Source organism: Phoca vitulina, unplaced genomic scaffold (genome assembly GCF_004348235.1).
Source record: "Phoca vitulina isolate PV1807 unplaced genomic scaffold, GSC_HSeal_1.0 scaffold38, whole genome shotgun sequence".
In the NCBI taxonomy this organism is placed as follows: domain Eukaryota; kingdom Metazoa; phylum Chordata; class Mammalia; order Carnivora; family Phocidae; genus Phoca; species Phoca vitulina.
Genome location: NW_022589741.1, coordinates 8308301 through 8330040, shown reverse-complemented (window position 1 = coordinate 8330040; position 21740 = coordinate 8308301). Strand labels below are relative to the sequence as shown.

At 47.4% G+C, this 21740-nt stretch overlaps 1 protein-coding gene across 2 annotated transcripts; it reads right to left on the bottom strand.

Annotated features, from left to right (window-relative positions):
• Positions 1–693: 693 nt before the first annotated feature.
• On the bottom strand, positions 694–20471 carry LAYN (layilin). 2 transcript variants are annotated; one of them, XM_032427955.1, is made up of 8 exons: positions 20301–20471; positions 19636–19659; positions 16971–17268; positions 10982–11139; positions 7442–7474; positions 6738–6821; positions 4509–4605; positions 694–2232 (listed from the first exon to the last, which is right to left on the bottom strand). In XM_032427955.1, the coding sequence occupies exons 1-8, from the start codon at positions 20383–20385 to the stop codon at positions 1869–1871; spliced, it is 1143 nt and encodes a 380-aa protein (XP_032283846.1). In that variant the 5' UTR covers positions 20386–20471; the 3' UTR covers positions 694–1868. The 2 variants fall into 2 exon arrangements, with proteins under 2 accessions (XP_032283846.1, XP_032283847.1); XM_032427956.1 differs by lacking the exon at positions 19636–19659.
• Between the last annotated feature and the right edge of the window lie 1269 nt (positions 20472–21740).

Here is a 21740-nt window from a genome sequence, read left to right as displayed (position 1 = left end):
CAGGGAAAAATTAAAGGCAAATAAAAGGGGCCTGGGTAAAAAGTTGCAGCTGTGCTTATTAGTCCCATTAACCCTTTGGTTACCACCTTCAGCAACATAAAGTAAGTTGTTGACGCAATTCATCAGCTTCTGTTTGTTACAAGCTTCCTTCTTCCTAGGCCAAAGGAATGCCTTTTAAACTAAAATAACCCACTGACCTCCCCGACTCAGGCAGGGTGTGAATGACGGGTGCTACAAACTTTTAGGCTGATATATATATATATATATATGTATATATATACTACTCTACATCCATCTGAAGAATGAATTGTTCATGCATTCAACAAATATTGTCTGGTCTGTGCCAGGTGCGGTCTTGGGTGTAGGAGGTCCGATGCTGACAGGGCAGATAGGATCCCCACCCTGTTGGAGGTGCAGCCTCATAGGCCCAAGGAGGGCGGCACAGGGGGATTAGAGATGATAGAGCCAGGACATCTGAGGCAAAATGGGAAGTTCGATGTTTTGGAGCAACGACCCAATCCTTCAGACCATGGGGTCACTCTTTTTGCTTTAAGTGTTGTAAGTCGGGGCACCTGGGTGGCTCAGTTGGTTGAGCGTCAGCCTTCAGCTCAGGTCATGATCTCAGGGTTCTGGGATCCAGCCCCACTCAGCGGGGAGCCTGCTTCTCCCTCTCCCTCTGCTGCTCCCCCTGCTTGTACTCTCTGTCTCTGTCAAATAAATAAATAAAATCTTTAAAAAAAAATGTTGTAAGCCCACAAAATACACTTCCTGGAAGCAGGCGTAAGTGACGAGTTTGTCATCCACCCTGTTCTCTGCCCCGGTGGGGCGGGTAATTGGGCGGTGATTACAATCCACTGCACGTGGTACTGCTCTGACCCAGACCAGTTAACGCTGTCTAGTTCGGGGCTCCACACGGGAGGCAAAATGACAAACTATGAAGAAATAAGATATATGAGGAAAGCTTAAAATAACAAGACAGAAGGGCTTTGCTGGTGTTATTAAATAAGAGCCCTCAGACCTTCAACGTGTAAACAACAGGTGTTAGGCCAAGAAGCTTTTCTGTGGATGCGAGTCCAAAAGTATTTGAAATAGTTCCCTACAACAAAAAGGAAGAATCATTACCATTATCAGCAATATTGTGTTGATGCTTCAGTAGAACGAACACACAAGCAGAATAAAGAGCACTGTCAGGGCTGGGCACACAAATACGCCTGGAGGCCGAGACTCGGATTTCAGTTCCAGTTCGTAAAGTATTTCCAAGTTGGATATTTCCAAGTTTGGATGTGAGGAGAAAGAAAAAGAGGTCCCCTGAGGCCACATGCAGAGGAAGGGCTGTAGACACAGACAGACTAACATTCTGCTTCCTGCTTTTGATTTGATTTGATTCTTTGAAAAAAACAGATCTCAGAATTGCTGATGCACGGGCCCGCCCGATGCCAGAGGACGTGGGCTTTGCAAAGATTCTGTAATTTCTGTCTCTTTGTAATTATACGTGCTGCTGTACAGAGTAAGAAAAACAGAACCTAGAGGTGGGTTTCCCGAGTCCCACAGCCACAACCTTATCCCTGCCAAGGAAAGCACGGTCCCTTGAAAGTCAGAAATAACCCATCAATTGATATTTATTTTCTACTACATGCCTGACCGCGGGCAAGGTGCTTTCTCATAAGCTTGACCTGGGTGAGAAGCTGGGATAAGGGATATGGCCAAACTTAGGGATCCAACAGGGGCTAATGGAGATCACATGCTCACCCCACGACCTGATCTGAGCATTTTCATAGACATTCTGAGTCCTTTCCTCATAGAAAACAGAAGAAGCTGCCTCCTCTTTTCTTCCCTGTTCCCGTTTGTTCAAGCGTTTCTCATGTGTCCTAATAACCATAGATTTCATTTTCCACCCACCCACACTCCTTGCTCCTCCCAGTTCGGTCCGGGGAGAACTCATAAATGTCATTGGTCACAAAGCCACTCTCCATGCTCGCCAGAGTCACGAATCCACTTTCGGAGGGGTTCACAGCTATATTGTCATAGTCACAAGACATGTCATCGGGAGCGACTTCGCCCGAACACACTCGGAATGAAATGTTCTTCAGGTCTGGCCGGGTCTCAGCTAAATCGGCTTCACTTTGTTTTCGGATGATGTTGTAAACCTCTAGGTCTGGGCTGTCCCCGTGGTGAGGAGAGGGCCAGAGGGTGTGCTGCTCCTTTGTGCTGGGGTCTGGCTGCTCCCGTTTCCTAGGAGGAAAGAAAACTGGGGCTGAGTATTTTAGATGGGGGGGATTGAGAATATCCCCGTGTCTCCCACTCGGGCAGGAGGAAGTCATCCTGGGCAATCACTACACTGCACTTCTCACCTGTGGAAACATCCGGGTCAGGGCTCCGGGGTGAGGTAGGGTACCAAAACAGGAAAGTGATTGCCTATCTACCATTCACTGCTGCCCCAGCATAGAACAGAGGTGGTTGTCCTGGGATCCCCAGAGCTCCCAGAGCATCCATGGATAGAATTGGATGGGGAAAAAATATCACATTTTAAAAAAACTCATCTCCAAGGGAAAGTTAGCCTGTCCTTCCGTTCTAAACGTAGGCAATAAATCAGAGTAGAATTAGTAATATCTTTGACTTGATCACCAACAGAATCACGGATATTTTCATATCACATCACAGTTATCATAGATGCCTTAAAATATTCTACACTCATCTCTACTTCAAAATTATGCTAATTATATCTACCACTAAATAAAGAAGCATTAATAAAGAAACACGTGTATTACCGAATCACATTCATGTTTTGGAAATATTTTGCTAAATGGTTATATCAGTACAATTGCTTCCCTTGCAATCCAATATATTTTATTTTATATATTTAGAGATATTGTTCTGAGAAGGGATCCATAGGCTTTACCCAGCTGCTATAGAGGTCTGTGGCACAAAAAGGTTAAAAACCCTTGAGATAGACTCCAGCTTCAGAGTCACAATTCACAAATCCTGGTGAGGTGCTAAATAGACTACAAAATGGAAACAAACAAACAAACAAAAACAAAAAAAAACGGCAGAGTAAGTAGTTGGGAAATATATTACTAATTTTTATTTTTTATTTATTTTATTTTTTTTAAGATTTTATTTATTTGTGAGAGAGAGAATGAGAGACAGAGAGCATGAGAGGGAGGAGGGTCAGAGGGAGAAGCAGATTCCCTGCCGAGCAGGGAGCCTGATGCGGGACTCGATCCAGGGACTCCAGGATCATGACCTGAGCCGAAGGCAGTCGCTTAACCAACTGAGCCACCCAGGCGCCCCTATATTACTAATTTTTAAATTGAATTCTATTTTTAGATCAAAATTAATTAACTAATAAAAAGGATCATAGTAAGAGCTAACATTTTTGAGTGCTTACTATATGCCCATTCTGCATGAATTAACTGTTTTAATTCTTCTAATAATCCTATAAGGAAGATATTATTAAATGAAGCAGGTTCTACTGTTGACCCTTGAACAATGAGGGGATTACAGGTACCAAGCCCCCGTGCAGTTGAAAATCTGCATGTAACTTTGACCCCAAACTGAAGCACTCATGGCCTGCTGCTGACTGGAAGGCTAACACATATTTTGCATGTTATACGTACTATATGCTGTATGTATCCTTACAATAAAGTAAGTGAGAGAAAAGAAAATGTTATTAAGAAAGTCATAAAGAAGAGCAAAGACATTTACAGTCCTGTACTGTATTTATTGAAAAATACCCAAAACATGTATAAGTGGACCCACACAGTTCAAACCCATGTTGTTCCAGGGTCAACTGTGCATTGAAATCTTACTAATTCACCATAAAATGGTCACCAAAGGGAGTCGAATCTTAAACTGAAACTCAGTTTTCCTGTTGTAAAATGGGCAGACCAGCCTTCTTCTATGTATGGCATGATGCTGGGGAATAAAAAGGCAACTGAGAAGAGCTACGGGAACCTCAAAAATGGTGGCACATGATTCATAAATAGAGATGCTGTAGGCCACTTCGTGTAGCTATTTTGTAGCAATCTATAATTGTATATTCAATTAAAAGCAAAGTCAACTAAAAGGCTTTAGCTATTTCATTTTGAATAAAGGGATTCTGTTTCAGATGTTTGCCAGAAGGCTTTGGGACAGTCATTTTTCAATGGCTCACTATTTACTCCTTCACCCCACTAACAAACATTTTTGGAGAGAGAGCATACATTCACGAAGGCACTTTGCTGAGCGATGTGTGGCTACCAAGGAGGTGAATACCCGTTTCACCCCTCAAGTCATTCGAAATCTTTCACACACAAAAATCAAAGACTATAAGATCACTTTCTTAATCACAACTAAGCACAAATGCTTAGTACTTCTGAATGTCCAGAGGCCATCAGAGAATTTACTCTCAAATCTGCAATGGTAATTCTCTTGGAGCACTGTGGCTTTTCAGGAAGCAAACAGCGCAATGTCCGAGTCTCCAAGAGTCCAGAAGATACACAGGTTTACAAAATGAAGGTTTTACTTGCCTCCTTCTACAGATGCAAACCCAAAACACTACCGTGATGACCACAAGGAGAAGGACGGTGCTGGGGATCAGAATGTAAGCAAGATTCAAGGCAGCTTCTGGAAAAAAACAAAGCAAAACGTATTATTATCAGCATTAATGATGTTTTTATGAACTTCAGAACAGGCTTCAAAAAGCATAATCAACACAGAGCATTGCAAAGAGCATCTTCCCAGAAGGAGATATGTATATAGTTAGCTGGTTAGCAAAGCCTTCTAGTTTCAGTGAGTGAGCATTTTCTACCTGTCCTATGTCCCTAAGTAATAGAGGAAAGAAGTTTACATGTTGGAGTTTCTTACAAAATATCAGAAGGGCACTGTTTTAATCACATTTTTTTTTCTCCAGAGGAAAGAGATTCTCTTTTCTTGCCTTGCTCTCCCTTAACAAAGCAGCTGCTTGGGCAGTGTTGATATCTTCGGCTCTACGGACAGAAATGGTAGTTCCCAAGGTGGGGTCGGGAAGAGAGAGGGAGGGAGAGGGAAGCAAGTCTCAGTGCTATTATTAGGAAAGAGAAGGTCACATGAAGCACATGAATCAGATTGTAACCTTCCCAACAATTCTGACTAAAACTAATTGGATCCAGTTGGGGCCAAGAGCAGTGACTGTGGAGGGCATTCAGAGGCCTGCTATCCTGACCTTTCCTGTCCATTAAGACTGAGAACCAAAGAATTTTCTGTCATGGGCCTTTAGGAAGAATCAAGGACTGGCAACTGACCGCTGTCTTACTCCCACTGGTCCAAAGTTCCCAACCTTCTAGAAGCTGTTGCTTTGTTTTCCTGTGAGACTGCAAACCTGACAACCACACACACACACAAAAAGGGTCCAAAACAAAACCCACTTTAAATGCCACCACGATAACAATGAGCAATGAAAACGCCACCCATCTCTACACAGCACTTTGTACTTTTTTCAAAGCATTTTCAACACGTTTTATCTGTTGTATAATAAAAAAAATTTGACTGGCTTTTGTCCTCGGTTCCTGGAAGAGAGACTCTAAATCTTTGGAATTTCTCGGGTAATAGGAGTAACTCTGTTATTCATGAGTCCCTCAGACCACGTCAGAGTTTATGCCGATGAGATGTCACAGGAGGGGGATGGGTGGGGTCTCAGGATGGTTGAGGGGGGCCCTAGAGATTGAGTTCAATTATATGGCCAATGACCAAATCAATCATGCCTATGTAATGACACCTCAATAAAGTCTCTGCGCACCAAAGTTCAATGGAGCTTTCTGGTTGGTAAACCAGATGTGCCAGGAGGGTGATTATGCATCCTGATATGGGACCTTCCTGGACCTTACCCAGTCTATTTCCTCAGCTGGCTGCTCCTGATTTGGATCCTTTACAATAAAATGCAGTCCTAAGTATAGTGTTTTCCTGAATTCTGTGAGCCATTTTGTGAGTTATCAAAACTGAGAGGGTCGTGGGCATCCTCTGGATTTGTAGCCAGTTTATCAGAAGTGGGAGTGGCCTGGGGACCCCTGAACTTGTGATTGATGTCTGCAGGGAGGGCAGACTTGTGGGGGACGGAGCCCTTCACCTGTGGGATCTGCCCTAAGTTGGGGTGGCTGGTGTCAGAACTGAAATGCAGTATTACAATATCCTATTTCATTTCAGGGGCACGGTGATGCTCTCAGACAGGTGAGAAATGCAGCATTACTTCCGTGATGCAAAAGAGGACACTACAGCACAGAGAATTGGTGTGCTTTTTTAATGGCCAGTGACACAAACCCAGATCTCCCTCTTAACATTCAAGGTGAGAGGCTCGAGGTTGAAATTCCATTAGCACTCCAATTTATCACCCCATTTTCTTTGATCCTTTATGATTTGAACTGTAAAATGTTTTTGCCCATCTCCTTTATTTTTTTCCACAAGTGAATATCAAGCACGGACATCATGCATTCCACATCCTGCCTTCTGCTCCTGCAGGACCCCACTCCCACCCCACGACTGCTGGGTATTGTCCCCCCCCCACATCCTCATGCAGGCATTTCACCTCCTGGCCAGTCTACTCTCCCCAGGCGCTTCCCTGACCAACCCCAGCACCGTAGGCGCTTTCTGCAAAGTCTCAGATGCCCTGTCTAGTTTGTTTTTTAAGTAGCTGAGAAAAGAACAAAGTAGAAAATATAACCTTGGGTAATTTGTGATCAAGAGAGTCCCATCATCTATTTTCCCCAGGAGAGTTCTGTCCATACCGTCATTTCCTTTAAATGTCTCTCTGGCATCTTCTTTCCCCGTGTCTTCCGGAAGCATGGGTGTTGCTGGCCCTGTTCCTTCATCTGGAAACAGACACATGGAGTTGAGAACCGGGGGAAGGCCTCACAATCCATAGTCTCTGAGGTCCCACCAGGTTGTAGGGGGGATGCCAAAAAGCAGTAGCAATTTGACCGAGGCCATTTATAAACATAGAAAAGTAAAGGGTTGAATTTGCTGGCCTACAGGTTTAATTGTCTTCATCTTCCTGATGAGAGTTTTGCTGCCAAGAATCCTGTACTGAAACAGACAGCAGGTGGCTGGTGTCAAGGCATACAGAATTGCAGAGGTGCCAAAGGGCAGGGCCGATGACTCACTTCTAGGACCATAAATGAGCCGCGTGGCTCACTTCTTGTCTCATTAGATTGAATTATTCCCTTCATACTGTCAATAATGACAAGTCATTTCCCAAACTGAATTTGCGGTTGTTGCTTTTCAGCTTTGGGAGAAATGGGCAATACCAGAGAGAGAGATTAATGAACTACTTGACAGGGCTGGGTGTGGCATACACCTCTCTAAATAGTCTGACTTCACACCAGCCCTCTTCCTGTGGGAAAATCTGGTCTAAAGAACACATGGTTCTAAACCCATAAAAGGGGCCTGGGAAACAGCCCAAATTAACCCAAATCTCAAAAGATAGGCTTACCTCCAGGCTTTGTAGAAGGAGCTGTTGGTTTCTCTGTGGCAGAAAGAAACAAATATGAAAATAGTAACTAAATTTCCATGCCATCTGGATGAAATTGGCCAGATCATGGCATCCACTTATTTACTCATTCAGTCATCTGATAAACTTTATTTAGTGTTACTAGATGCCAAGATCTGGGTTAGTAAGTCAAAGAAATTTTGCAGCAAGACTAGCCTTCCCCCAGCTTTACCTGGGTATTTTTTTAAAAAGTATTTTAAGATTTTAGGGGCGCCTGAGTGGCTCAATTGGTTGATCGGCTGCCTTCAGCTCAGGTCATGATCCCGGAGTCCTGGGATTGAGCCCCACGTCGGGGTCCCTGCTCGGTGGGGATTCTGCTTCTCCCTCTCTCTCTGCCTGCTGCTCTGCCTATTTGTGCTCTCTGTCTCTCTCTGTCAAAGAAATAAATAAAATCTTTAAAAAAAAGTATTTTAAAATTTTAAATGCGGGAATTTCCAAATATACACAAAAACAGAAGGAGTGGTAGAATGAACCCCCATGTACCATCACTCAGCTTCAACCCTTATCAACATATGGCTAATCTAGTTTCAAAAGTAATCCCTACCCCTTCCCAGCTACACTCAGGCCTGGATTATTTTAAAGCAATCAAAGACATTTTAACAATTCCCGCTGGGGATGTTTTAGAGAGTAACAAACACTGATCTCCCAGGAGTGGACGTGATTGTGGTTGGGGGCAGGGAAGCAGACCGCCGCCAGCCCCAAGGCAGACACTGGTGATCTAGAACCCAAGTCCTTTTAAATATCTCAAAGAGCCTCAGGAAAATCAGGCTGCACAAATAATCTACATTGAATGTTTTTACCTTAGGCTGGGAGTGTGTCCCCCTAAGGTCTGGTAGTAAATCTCTCATGCTCATCAGGTGCTCTGGGATTCATAGGGATGGGGTCCTTAAAGGGCATGACTTTGGAATTCACAGTCCTAAGGTCAGGATGCCAAGGCTATTCTGAAGCTTCTGAAGGAAACTTTTAATCCTCTTCCCATGAGAGAGAGAGAGAGAGAGAGAGAGAGTGTGTGTGTGCATGTGAACGCAAGTACACAAAAGTGATGCAAATCTATTTATTTATTTTTAAAAGCCCCACCTATAGAGTGCCTTCTATATGATAGAAACATCATCATGTTCTAAGTGTTTTATAAAAACAAACACGATTTACCCTGCTAACAGCCTTATGAGGTAGTTGCTATTATTCTGGTCATTTTGTACGCCATGTATCCGAGGTACCGGGAGATTAAATAACTTGTCTAAATCTCACAGCTAGTGAGTAGCTGAGCTGGAATTTGCACCAAATAAATTCAAGTGAAAATTAAAATTGCAAGGAGACAAAAACTGTGCTAGGTAGTGGTGATACAATAGCAAATGAGAACAGTTCCAGCTCTCTCTGGCTCTTAGACTCTACAGATGGCCATAACATATGGAAATACAGGATAATATTAACAAATAGTAATTTTGCGGTATTACATTATAATACGTAGTATATTCAATAACATGACATGACCTATTCATTTTCTTGTCCCTCCATGGTTCAATCCACTGTGCAGAAGTGCATTAAACACGGCACATTAATGCAGCATTTCCATCAGTCCCTGCAAAGCATCTGTGATACGCTGCCTCAGCTGATTTGTCTTTGATTTTCACTGAAGACATCTACGCCTTTAGCAGACCCTAGAAGTAAGCAAGGGTTCAGGTCTGGCTAGCATGCACCTACTCTACGTGGTCATGTTGTCAAGTCCAGTTTTAGACGTTATATATGCTATTATCTGGCATAATAGATGGTGGGCCATCCTGTTGGAACTGCACTGGATGACCCTCCCCCTCACCCATCAAGTGCAGGGATTAACTGGTCAAACATGTATGTCTTTAGACCTTACACCAGCCATGTAGTGAAAGGGACAAACTTATAAACAGGCAGTTAAAGTACTGTGTGTGTGAGGTGCTAAAATCCTCCTAGGAGGAAAACCTAACTTGCTTTTGAGGGGCCCCTGGAAGGTTTCCCAAAAGAAATTTTTTTAACTTCTTATTTTGAAAAATTCCAGATTTATGAAAATTTGCTAAAAGAGTACGAAGAGTGCCCATATATCCTCACCCAAATGTCACGATTTTATCAGATTTCATTTATTTATTCTGTCTCTCTCTATCTCTCTATATTTATGTCTATGGATCTATATTTTTAATTATATCTATGTATATACCCACATACGTACGAAAAACACATACAGACACATGTGTAACTTTTTTTCTGAGAATAAGTTGCAGACATGGTTACTCTTTACTTCTAATCACTTCAGTATGTTTTTAAAAAGTTGGGGGGGGGGCAGCCTCTTATGTAACCACAGTAGAGTGATCAGAACCAAGAAATCAACATTGATAGTCTATTACCTAATCTACAGACCTTATTCAAATTCTGCCAATCGTCCTAATACTGCCCTTTATAGAAAACCATCATCATTGTCCAGGTTCAAATCCACAATCACCTGTTGCACTTAGCTGTGTTATGAGAAAAGATGATGTTCAGCGTAAACCCCAAAGGTGAGAATGAGTTGTCTGAGAAAGGGTAGGAATGTTCCAAGCACAGGGAACAGCAGTTAAGAGCTCTTGGGCAACTTCACAGAGCACACAGGGTAAGGATGAAGGAGGGGGTGGGGAAAACACCTTGTAGCAGCAAAAATCACAGCAAAAACATAGTTAAATTCAAACAATTTTAGGACTACTTAGTCTTTAACTAGATATAACTACCAAGTCATTCTATTCTCGCCAGGAAACGGTGCAGGACTTGGACCTATCAGATGGCTTCGGGGATCTGAGAAACTTCAGGGACAGATCAAAATTCAATTCACTTCAAGTTTAGATCTAAGTCAGTTAGGAGGGAGGAGTTTGGGAACCCCCAGCAGAGTGAGACTGCAGGCTTGTAGCCAATTCAAAACACTTAACAGATCTAGAAGCAAATGCCAGTTGAATTTACAAGGCATAGCTAGAGGGTGGTTTAAGCCTGCTCCTCAAGGTGATGCCAGTGAAATCAGGGTACTCCATCATCTACCTCCACTGGTCGTTATGCTATCTCCTTAAAGCCCCGGAAGATCATGTCATGTGGCTGTTAGAAGACCCAGGAACAATGGCCAGCTCCCTTTCAAATTTCTTCTTTTTTCCAAGTTCCTACAGTCAACCTCACATGTGGAAAGAATAAGAACTTGTGATTGTCCACTTAGAGGGATTTTTGTTCCTCATGCTTCTCATAATTCTCGCTTTGTCATACATAAATTAGACCCTTTCTTGTCTTCATCCCTTCTCTTGGCATCAGACACTCCCCTCCCTGGCTAGGAGTACTCCTCAGTGAGGAACTGTCACTGCATTCGCCAGTGTTTAACATGGCTAGCATTTGCAACAAGCTTTCCCAGAGACCATGTAACAAATTCTGGGAACTAGCAGCTGCTTATGAAGTAAGAGAGGAAGTTGAGAATTCAGCCATGTAACTTGGGAAGGGATTCATTACCATCGGAATATTTGCAAACGAAATTGTTCTTCATGTTGCATCGGTCATCATTCCACTGGAACGTGTAGGGGCCCCCGATGCCAGCAGGTGCGGACGGCTGATGGTACATGACCACGCAGACCTCGCTGCCACACGAAGGCTCATCCACATACCAGTTCCTGTAGGGAAGGGGTCAACAATGGAGACCACTGGAGGAGGAAACCCCAAGACTTCAAAACCTTTGTTTGCCCATCAAGTTCCGTTGAGCCACGAACTTAGGATTCTGCTTCGGAAGACAATACAGAGAGAGGCAGGAATTGGAGTCCTGCCAATAAGTGGAACCATGTGCTTTCTCATGTGGACATCGAGATCAATCATCTGACATTTACCACAACCTCTTTGTAGGGAGGAATATATTACCATATGATATCTGCAAAGTAATTATGAGAAAAAGCAGCTAGCAGGGCCAGTCCGGATGATCTTATTTCTTCCTTGCTTTTTGCTAACTGGCTTCTGTTTCTCTTTGTTTTAGAAATCAGATGCACTGAGAAGAGGCATGGCTTATCTCAGCCAGAGCTTGCCCTGCTCAAATCTCTCTGTGCTTTTCAACCGTCACAACTGCCTTTCTAGCCCCGGGAAGTAAATGGAAAATGCAAGCATCTGAGCAAGACTTTCCAGAATGTAGAAGCTGTCAAAGCAGGTGAGGGGGTGGGGACAAGAGCAGAAGGCCCACATAGTCTTTTTCAGTTCTTAAGTTGTTTCCACTTCGTCAGGCAGATGAGCCCCTCCTTCTGCCTCTGTGGCCAGACTTCTTGTCTTTGTCTTCCTTGCCCTGGATGGGGTGCATTAGTAGCCTGAGCTCCACTATCCAGTGATACTTGGAATTAAATGGTGGTACCACCCAGTTGGATATAATGATGCCAGGGTAAGGCCTTGGAGTCCATAGAGGGTCTAAATGCTGTGAGCACTCACTGCACACATTGACTCGAGGCTGGGCTTCATAGTCTGCGTGGTTACGGTTACCCACCTTAGTTGCTTCCTTCTGAGACCCAGATCTTGCCCTGATGTTCAGATTATTTAGCTGGGTCCTGCTGCTCTGCCTAGATCTTGTCAGAGCCCCTTCTTAGGAGGCAGCTGAGAGACAGGTCCCCTTGTAGCACCTCAGTATGGCTCTGCTTGGGTCCTGTGTGACCATCCACCAAAGAGAAGATCCTTTGCTGCACCCGCTGGGTTGAACTTGCCTGGACAATAACTGAACTTGCAACACTGCTTGGATGCTGTGCCTGGACAGCTGGGGGCCCTGACTTAGGCTGGGCTCTGACCCATTATTTACCTCCAGCCCATTTTCCAACCCAGGTGGTGGACCTCCTACCTTGACTTGCCTTGATCTCTTCCCCAATGACCTTATGGCTTTATGTTATTTCATTTCACAGATGACAGAATGGATGGAATCTTATGCCTGGCACCTAGTTCGTGGACTCAAGCCAGCTCTCAGGCTTGGAACTCACTGATAGAAGAGGAGGCCAGGTTCTCAGGAGGAAGGACCCTGCAACACCACAGTTGTGCACATGGTAATAATTTTTCCTCTTCTCCCAAAGGGACCTATGGCCACTTAGTAGAGTATCCATGCACTGGGGGAAGGGGAATATCCAAATATAATAAGAACTGTTGGGCACAGGATGCAAGGTGACATTGATATTCAAAGACTTGAAATGTCATCAAGGCTACCCATTAGAGTAGGGGCATATTGAGGCCAGGTAGTAAATGGGAGTTCTGCCCCAGGACCATCTCATGGTGGGACCCATCCAGTGGTCATTTCCCCAGTCCCCAGACACATGGCTTGAACAGCCATATCTGGTAGTTGGTATAGTCCCACATTAGTTCTTTAGCCTATGAGATAAGAGCTACAATAGTGGACTAGGTCAAGTGCAAGTTTCTGAAGCTGCACTCTTCCCCACCCTCTCCAAAGTAATAAATAAAAAACCAATATCTTATCCAGGGGAAGATGACAGAAAATACTACCACCCTTGAAGAGCTAGAGAATGCCGGGGGCGGGTAGTCTCCATCATGTCTCTAGTTAGTTCACTGGTCTGGCTCCTGCAAAAACCGGGCAGATCGTGAAGGATGATACTAGAGTAGCATAAACACAGCTACGTAGAAGTTACAGCTGCTGTGCCATGTGCGGTATCTTTGCTAGAGCAGGTTAACAGGCCCTTGGCTACTTAATGTGCAGATCCGGCGAACACAGTATTTTCCAACAGAATGAGAATCAGAAACAGTTTGCATTCATTTGGAATGGACAACAGTATACATTTATGGTCTTGCCTCAGGCCTATACTAATTTTCAAACTCTCTGTCATAATGTGGTATGAGGAGACCTGGACTACCTAGACATCTTGCAGAAAATCACACTGGTCTGCTGTATTTCTGACATGCTATTGAACCAGGTAAGCTAAGTAAGACACTCATGCGTCCAGGGGTTAGAGATGTCAGTTTCTAGTGATCTAGGGAATGCCAGAACATCCCTTTCATATTAAAGGACAAATATTGCATCTTGAAGCATCTTACAGTAATGTGAAGAAGGATGCATAGCACCTTGTAGGCCTGTCTGGGTTCTAGAGGCAACTTATTTCACACTTGGGGATACTGCTCTGGCCCATATAGCAGTTGACATGAAGGACAGCCAGCTTTGAGTGAGGTCCAGAGCTGAAAAGGACCCTGAAGCAGGTTCTAGGCTGTGGTATAAGCAGATCTGCCAGTTGGGCCGTATGATCTAGGAGATCCTATTAGTAGAGGTATCAGTGATGGGAAAAATAATGCCATAGAGAATTTGTGGCAAGCCCCAATGACGGAATCGCAATGTAGACCCCTAGGATTCTACAGCAAGGTCATGTCATCTGTAGCTGAGAAATAATCACCTTTTGCAGAACAACTCCTGGCTTGCCACTAGGCAAGAAGCACCAAGAGACTGTGCGATCCAGCTTGCCCATCGTGAGTGCGGTACTGTCAGACCCAGCCGGTCCCCGGCTGGGCAGGCCCAGAAGCGATCCATTCTAAGATGGAAGAGGTAGATCCAGGACCAAAGAGCACTGGATGAGCAGGCAGAGCAAACCGCCATGGCATCTCCCACTGTCATTCCAAGGCCTCTCCCTCAGTTTACACCTATCCCTGCATAAGGGAATCAATCCCTTATGACTGGCTGACAGAGGCTGCCCGAGTTCGGTTCATGGACAGGTCAGCCAAGGATGGGAGTACAGCTCCACTGGACAGCAACTGCACTCCGACCGCACTCAGAGTTGGCCTTGAAAGATCAAGGGGTAAGAGGACATCTTCCCCATGGCTGCAGCTTAGATGGTATGCCTAGTTAACTGCCTCGCATGGAACGAGAAGTTCCCGGAGGTTAGAATACATAAGGACTCAGGGGTAAAGCAAGAGCTTGGCCAGCGGATCAGGAGTCTCAAAGGAGAAAGAGAAGAAGATTGGGGATGGGGAACTCTTGGATAGAGTGATGTGATGTGAATAGACGTATGGGAACAGGCAGAAAGTATGAGGATCTATCACATGTTAAACCCACCAGAAGGCATCTAGCCTAGAAGAGGCACTGAAGGGCCAGGGAGACAAAACGACTCAGCCAGTGGATGGCAGCCAGCCTATGGTCGGTCGCCCAGTGCTCGCACAACAGATACGTACTAGGGTAGCTGTGGTGGCAGGGAGGGAGCCCATGCATGGGCTCAACAGTATCCATTTCCACTCACCGAGGCTGATCTAGCTCCGGCCAAACATCTAACCTGCCAGCAACAGAGAACAAAGCTAAATCCCTGAAGGAACACCGACCTTAGGACACCAACCTGGCATTTGGTAGCAAGTTGACTACATTGGACTCCTTCCATTCTGCAAGGGGCAACGGTTCACCTTGACAGGAATAGACATAGAGTCTGGGTATGGATTTGCCTTTCCCCTCTCAGGGCCTCAGTCAGCACCACTATCCATTATTGGATCTACTGGCACAGAACCCCAAACAACACCTCATCAGTCCAAGGGACCTACTTTATAGCAGAGGAGGTGTGGAGTAGGCTGGTCGCCAGGGGTTTACTAGTCATGTCACATGTTGCACCATCTGGAAGTTGCTAGTCTGACAGAATGATGGAAAAATTTGTTGACAACATAGCCGAAGAACTAGCTTAGAGGGAATACTTTGCAAGGAGGCAGCATTATCCTCCAAGACTCAGTGCACGCTTTGAATCAATGATCTTTGTATCATCCCGTGTCCCCAAGAGTAAGAATACAGGGGTCTGGGAGCCACTGTGTGGAAACAGGGGTAGCCTGGCTTACCATCAATAGTAGTGACCCACTTGGGGAATTTGTGCTTCTTGTCTCTGCAATGCTGGGCTCTGTAAGTTTTAGATGTCCCATTACCCAAAGGCAAAATACTTGCACCAGAAGATATAGGAAAAGTCTTATTAAACTCTTGAGTGATGGTTGCCACTTGGGCACTCTGGGATCCTTGTGTCCAGAGACCAACAGGCAAGAAGAGCAGTGATTATTTTTGTAGGAGGTAACTGGCCCTAATCACAGGAGGAGGGAGCTATGCTGTCACCCATTTGGGGTAGGAAGAAATATGTTTGGCCTCCAGGTTATCTACTTGGGTTCCTGTGGGTCCTCACATACCCCATTTCGATGGTAAATGGAAAAGTGCAATCACTCCAGCCTGAGAAGTGCAAACTGACTGGGGCCTCACATTCCTCAGGGCTGAGGTCTGGGTGCTGCCACAAGGTCAGCCACTGAGGCTCCCTGAGCAGACAGTGAGGGGACTCTAGACTGAATAGTAGAGGAGGGAGGTCAGTGAGTATCAGCTGGGGCCCTGGGACAAGCTAGAGTGGTGAGGAGTGAAGTTCATCCTACTAACTTTCCTTTTTTTTTTTTTTTTTTTTTTAAAACTAGAGATGGGGGCACAGAGGGAGAGGGAGAGAGAGAATCCTAAGCAGGCTCCATGCCCAGATAAAGCCTCACACAGGGCTTGATCTCAGAATCCTGAGATCAAGACCTGAGCTGAAATTAAGAGTGGGATGCTTAACTGACTGAGCCACTAGGGCGCCCCACTAACTTTCCTTTTTAAAGTTTCTTCCAGGAAGAGAAGCCCATGAGAACCCTGGAGGGGCCACCCCTGGCACGTAGATGGAAGATGTGGATCTGATTAGCATAATGGGTAGACTCCGACAGATGCTGATCTGCTGTCTTCAAGGTAATGGGTAAAAAACATATATTTTAATCTGCATTCTTCTGATTGATAATGAGTTTAAACTCTTTTTTTTTTTTTATGTGAGCATTTACCAGTTAGATTTTCCATTTTTCAGCTGCTCAGGTCTTTTGCCTCTTTATCTTTCTAAGTTTATTGACTTACATAAGCTTTTAGTGTCTTAATGACTCAAACTCTTTATCGTAAAAAGATAATTTCTCCGTAATTTGTTACATTTTCCCAGTCTTATGTCTGCCTTTTAACTTTGATATCTTTTGATATTTGTCCATGTCACTGCATTTCTTAGGGAGGGACAATGGCAATGCCATGGTGCCAGGGTGGGGTGTGAAATGAGTGAGTCCTGATGCCGTGGGTTTAGGAGGGTCCTCCAAAATGTAGGCTTCCTTAAGTCCCCTTTTGGCCCATCCAGGCCCACTCCCTATCTGAGTCTTAGCTCCACAGACCTTCAATCTCTCACTGGGGTTCTAATCCAAAAGGTTGGATAGCCAGAACCCCTGACTTCAAACATCACGTGCTGCTAAAACAATGCTTCTGGGCCACATCTACCTGGACAGAGCTCTTGGGACATGAGGTGGGCACGGATCCAGGCTGACTGACCACCTTCACCTCCCTGCTTTGGCCAGTGCTATCCTCTCTGGGCTCTGCCTGGCTGGGCCTTCTCCTCTTACCTCCTGACCGGGTACTGTGGATTCAGCCTCCCTCCTTTTTGAGTCACGTCAAGTGAGTGAGCTGCTGCGGGTTCTCCACACCTACCTGAATGTTGCGGTGCTGCCATCCGTCCACGCATAAAGGTCCTGGCAGGCTGTGCTATTGCTTTGCTTCTCCTCACGCCTCCTGAGCCCAATCCAGAAATCACCATCAGACGCCAAGAGGTTTTCAATGAACTTTTCTATCAGTCTCTGTTCATCCTCAGACTCAATGCTGACTAGCTGGCCCCCATCCCTCCTGCAGGCTGTGTTGGCTTCCTCAAAGTTCAGTCTTCGAGAAGCATCGTGGAAGTAAATGACTTTATAACAAGGCCTCTGTGTCCCTCCCCGGCAGACTGGCTGCCCTGGAGGAAAAAAAAAAAAGCCAAACTATTTCAGTACTCCCCAAAGTATCCCAGGGCAGGGATGCTCTGGGGCGGCATGGCCATGAAGCTCCCCCCAGGCAGGAATCCTGATTACTCATCCGTGGACTGTATGATGTCATTTAGCTTCTCAGAGCATGTGAATACCCCTTCCGGCACTGGAGATGCAGTGATTTAAACTGATGCGTGTATTGTGTAGGGACTCCGTATTTTGTTTGGGTTCCATTACAGGTCTTGAAAAGCAGACATTTTTGACTATCCTTTAAAAGAGAGGTAGCTGAAGATTTATGGTTCTGCTTAAAGTCACACACATAGAACACTTCCACCTCATCAGCAAGTCTCAGGGGACAGTGTGGTTTATAGGCAGCTTTCTCTGTTTGGTGCTTCCTTCAGGTAAGAGACATGTTCTGAAGTTGGGGGTGGGCTCCTCCATCCTGGAACCCTCTGCCTGGATAGTAGGACTGAGATTTTGCCCAGGCTGTGGTGTAAGCAGAAGCTAAGAGCATCAGGTCTATGGGGTCTTCTGCTGTGATCGATCTTGCCTAAAGACACAGATAAGGTTTACTGAACTCTCACCATGGGGCATGAACTATGCTAAGGGCTTCTACATTTATATCTATATGTTCTCTCCTTGAACTCTCATAGTAATTCCCTGATGTAGCTCTTGCTTATGCCCCATTTTACAGAGGAGAAAACTGAGGCTCAGAGAAATTAAGTAACTTGGCTAAGGTCACATAGCTATCAGTGCTACTTTATAACAAGGCCTCTGTGTCCCTCCCCGGCACGTGGTTCTGATTACAGAGTCAAGCCCCTAACCGTTGAACTATGCTGCCCAGTTCCCACTCCGCCTCAGTTTTGGGCTGCTTTGGGAGCTTACGTAACGTGTCTTATCGGACTGGCACTGGAAGGGCTGAATACCATCTCAGTCAAATGGATGGGATTCTATTGAGGAGGGACAAATTGTTCACTGGTACATACCCCTCCCCCCCCAGCTGGCATCTGGGTGAAATCTCGCTGCATGCAAACTCCGTTCCATCAACATGTATTGCGTATACACTCTGTGCCCGGCACTGTGCTAGGAGCTGGGAATACAGAAACCACAACGCCAGTTCCTAGCCTGCAGAAGCACAGAGCATATACTTCTGGACCCAAATGTACAAGTGAAAACCAAATTTCAACAACGGAAGTCCCCTGCAAGGCAAGAGCCAGATTGTGGGCTGTGGGTGTGAACTGCTGCCGCAGAGAAAGGGATGAAGGATTTTGGTTTGGGAACCTCTTCCCAGCCCTCAAGGAATGTTCTCGTTTTCCCGTTTTCCATGGCCTGCAGCGCGACTTGTTTTGCAGCCTTGCAGGGACCCAGAGAGCATTCATCATTCCCAACACTGACCAGAATCCGGGGCAAAGGCTACACACAGTTAACTGCATTTTCAGTGCTAAATGGGAACAGAGCGCATGCAGACAATCCAGGAGATTCCTGTGAAGTCTTGTTTCTACTGCTCCCTTTATCACTTTTGTAAGGAAATTCTCGATAAGCAACAAGTTAGAAGAGTTTTGTGTCTTCTCCCTTTCTCTGCTATTCTTCTGCTATTGCTAGAACTCTAACAGGACTGGCCCATCAGCAAATTAGGAGGCCTCAAAACGCAAGACATTTTCACTACAGCGTTGTTCCAGAGAGAAAGAGGGGCGCTGGCCAGGGAGGCTGTCGCTGGCATGCTGCCTGGGGAGAAGCCTGGGCCAGCCCTGCTATTGTGATTCCTTCAAGGGGGATCCAAATGAGGCAGCAGAAGGAAAGTGAGCTCCAGGTACCTTCAGTCTGGCCATGGGCATAACATAAGGTGGAGCTGAATTTACTGGCAGTCCCCTTTTTTCTACTGTTGGTTTATCAAGGGAAAACATGACACCTTAAACGGGTTTCCTGTATGGTCCAGCCTGGCCACACATGGCAAGTCAGCGGGTGAGTGCCAGAGAGCGCCAGAGCTGGAAGGATGCCTGAGGCGCATCTGGTTCCCCTGCCTTCAGGAAGTGTCTTTCTCTTCTTATTTGCAGGAAGGGGAAGGGCGGGGGCTTCTGTTCCCCACGACCTAGGACAAAGCCCATGCAGCCCTAATCCGGGCAGCTTAATTCAGGTGCACCCCTCCTTCTGCCGCCTCGCAGCCCACCCCCATCCCAAAACACACTTTAGATCCTTTCCATCAGCTCTGAAAGCCGGGATAACGGAGTGGATGTTGTCATTCTCCGCCACCCCCTTGGCCAATCTGTCTGCGCCCCGAAGACCTGAGAAAGAGGCACGGGCATCCTTTCCCCGACATGCAGAACAAATAGAAGAGGCAAGAAGCCAGAGCACTGTACCTCCTCTGAGGTCCAAGTCCGAGGCTGCAGTGACACGACAGGAGGAAGGAAGCGGAGAGTCATTCCCCTGAGTCAGGCGGGGCTTGTCCCGAGCTAACTAGGCTTCTTTCTCGATCTCTAAGCGCTCTGGTTCCAGAGCTGGATCCCGCCATCCTCCCCCCAGAAGAGCCCGGGAGTAACAGGCTGCGTTCCCGCCGCACAGCCGATCCAGAACCCCCGCCGTACCCGCGGTCTCCGGGCACAGGAGACCTCCCCCGTGGGCTGGAGGAGACTTGGCGAGCCCGCCCCTGCGCCGGGGTCCAGGCAACTGTTGCGCCGCACTCAGTGGGGCGGGCCGAGGTGGGCGCCTCCCGGGGCGGATTTGCCCACTGCCTCACCTAGCCTACGCCCCCCAACGCCCGGAACTCTGGAGAGGGAACAGACTTGGAGTGTGCCAGGATAGGCAGCGACCCGCGCTGCCGTTAGCCGCGGGGCGACGGACCCCTACAAGCAGGGGGCGCAGGAGGGCTGGGTCCGCTAGCGGACACGAGGACGCCCCTCGCCTCTGCAGGGGGCCAGAGAAGAGGTGCGGCGGCCTGGACGACGGCCCGCAGCAGCTGGGGTGCGGTGGGTGCATCTGCGGAGCCCGACCGGGAACCGGCCCCCGCCCCAGCGCGCTCACTCACCGCTTAGCAGGCGACCGGCGGCACCCCGGGTCCCCGCCAGCAGCGCGGCCAACAGCATGGCCTGCAGCGCGACTCCCGGCTGCATGGCCCCGGCTCGGGCGCGCCCTCGGACACCGCGGCGCCGCGGCGCTGGAGCGGCCGGACCCGTAGCGGCGTGCGCAGCAAATGCAAAGGCGGCAGCAGCATCTCCCGAGGACCAACGGACGGGGCACCCGGTGGAGGCGGGGAGGGCGCGGAGCCAGCGCGCCGTCCTCCGCCCCCCTGGGACGTCACGGAGGGGAGGGCAGCCCCGCCGCCGGCCCGCCCCCGATGGCCTCCTCCGGCGGCCTCGGCGCCACAGACCCGGCCCGCCCGAGGGGAGCGAGCGGAGGAGGGGCGCCAGCTCCCTGCCCGTCCCCCTCCCGTCCCCGCCTCCTCCGAGCCTCCCGCGGAGATCCTGCGTGTGCCCAGGGCGCGGGGCCCAGTAATGTCCCAGTCGGCTTCTCTGAAATCTGATGAAGAGAGCACTGTGGCTCAGAACAGGGCCACATCTCCACCCCACTCCTCGCAGCCATGGCCAAATTCACCCAGAGCCCTGGGCTGTGCAGTGTGGGCCAGTGGGAGAGGCGAGGCGCTGAGACCTGCCTGGGGCTCGGGAGGCAGCAGTCCGGGCGCTCAGCGCCACCCGTGAGCAAGGAATGGCGGATACAGAGAAGAGATGCTCACGTGGGCAGTGTGCCCCTGGCCGGCAAGTTAGGGGGCAGCGTGGATAGTGTCCAGAGGAGGTGGCCGAGTTGGAGTTCTGGCTGAGGAGAGAGCAGCTCCACCCGAAGCCAAAGGGTGTCTCTGAACTCAGCAAGGAGATAATCCGTGCCGTTTGCGGGGCACCTGTTGGGAGGTGGGGGTGATTGTTCAGCCCTGGGCTGGTGGTAGAAGGGAGAGGAACCTCCCTAGGAAAGAATGGTCCCTCTCTGTGGAAAAGCCTTCCTCACCAGCTCAGCCCTCAGTGTGGGCTCCCTCTTCGAAACTGCCACAATACTCCTGTTTCCATCAGCTTCTTGTGGTAAACACCATGTTTTCAAAGATGCTCAAGTAATAAAGTGAGCCTTCTGTCCCAAAACTGAAGTACTGAGTGGCAGAAGGTGGGTCTGATTTCCCTGCCTTTTCCCCCATACCAGGCTGCTGTGAATGGCTGCAGAAGCCCCGTCTGGACCACTGACTTCCTGGGTTTTGGTCTCAGCGGGAGCCACTGCAATTCTAGAGGAAGAGGAGTGAGTGAATATAGCCCCAGGCAGGGGAATCTATTTCAGTATCAGCTAATGCTGTAGGGAAGAACTGCTACCGAAGAAAAAAGCATCAGCGGGGTGAGGACTGACCTTTATGTCACGCTGATTTACAACCCATCTTTATGTCTCAAATTAGAATATCTCACATCCAACATGCATTCTTTCTAGAAACTCC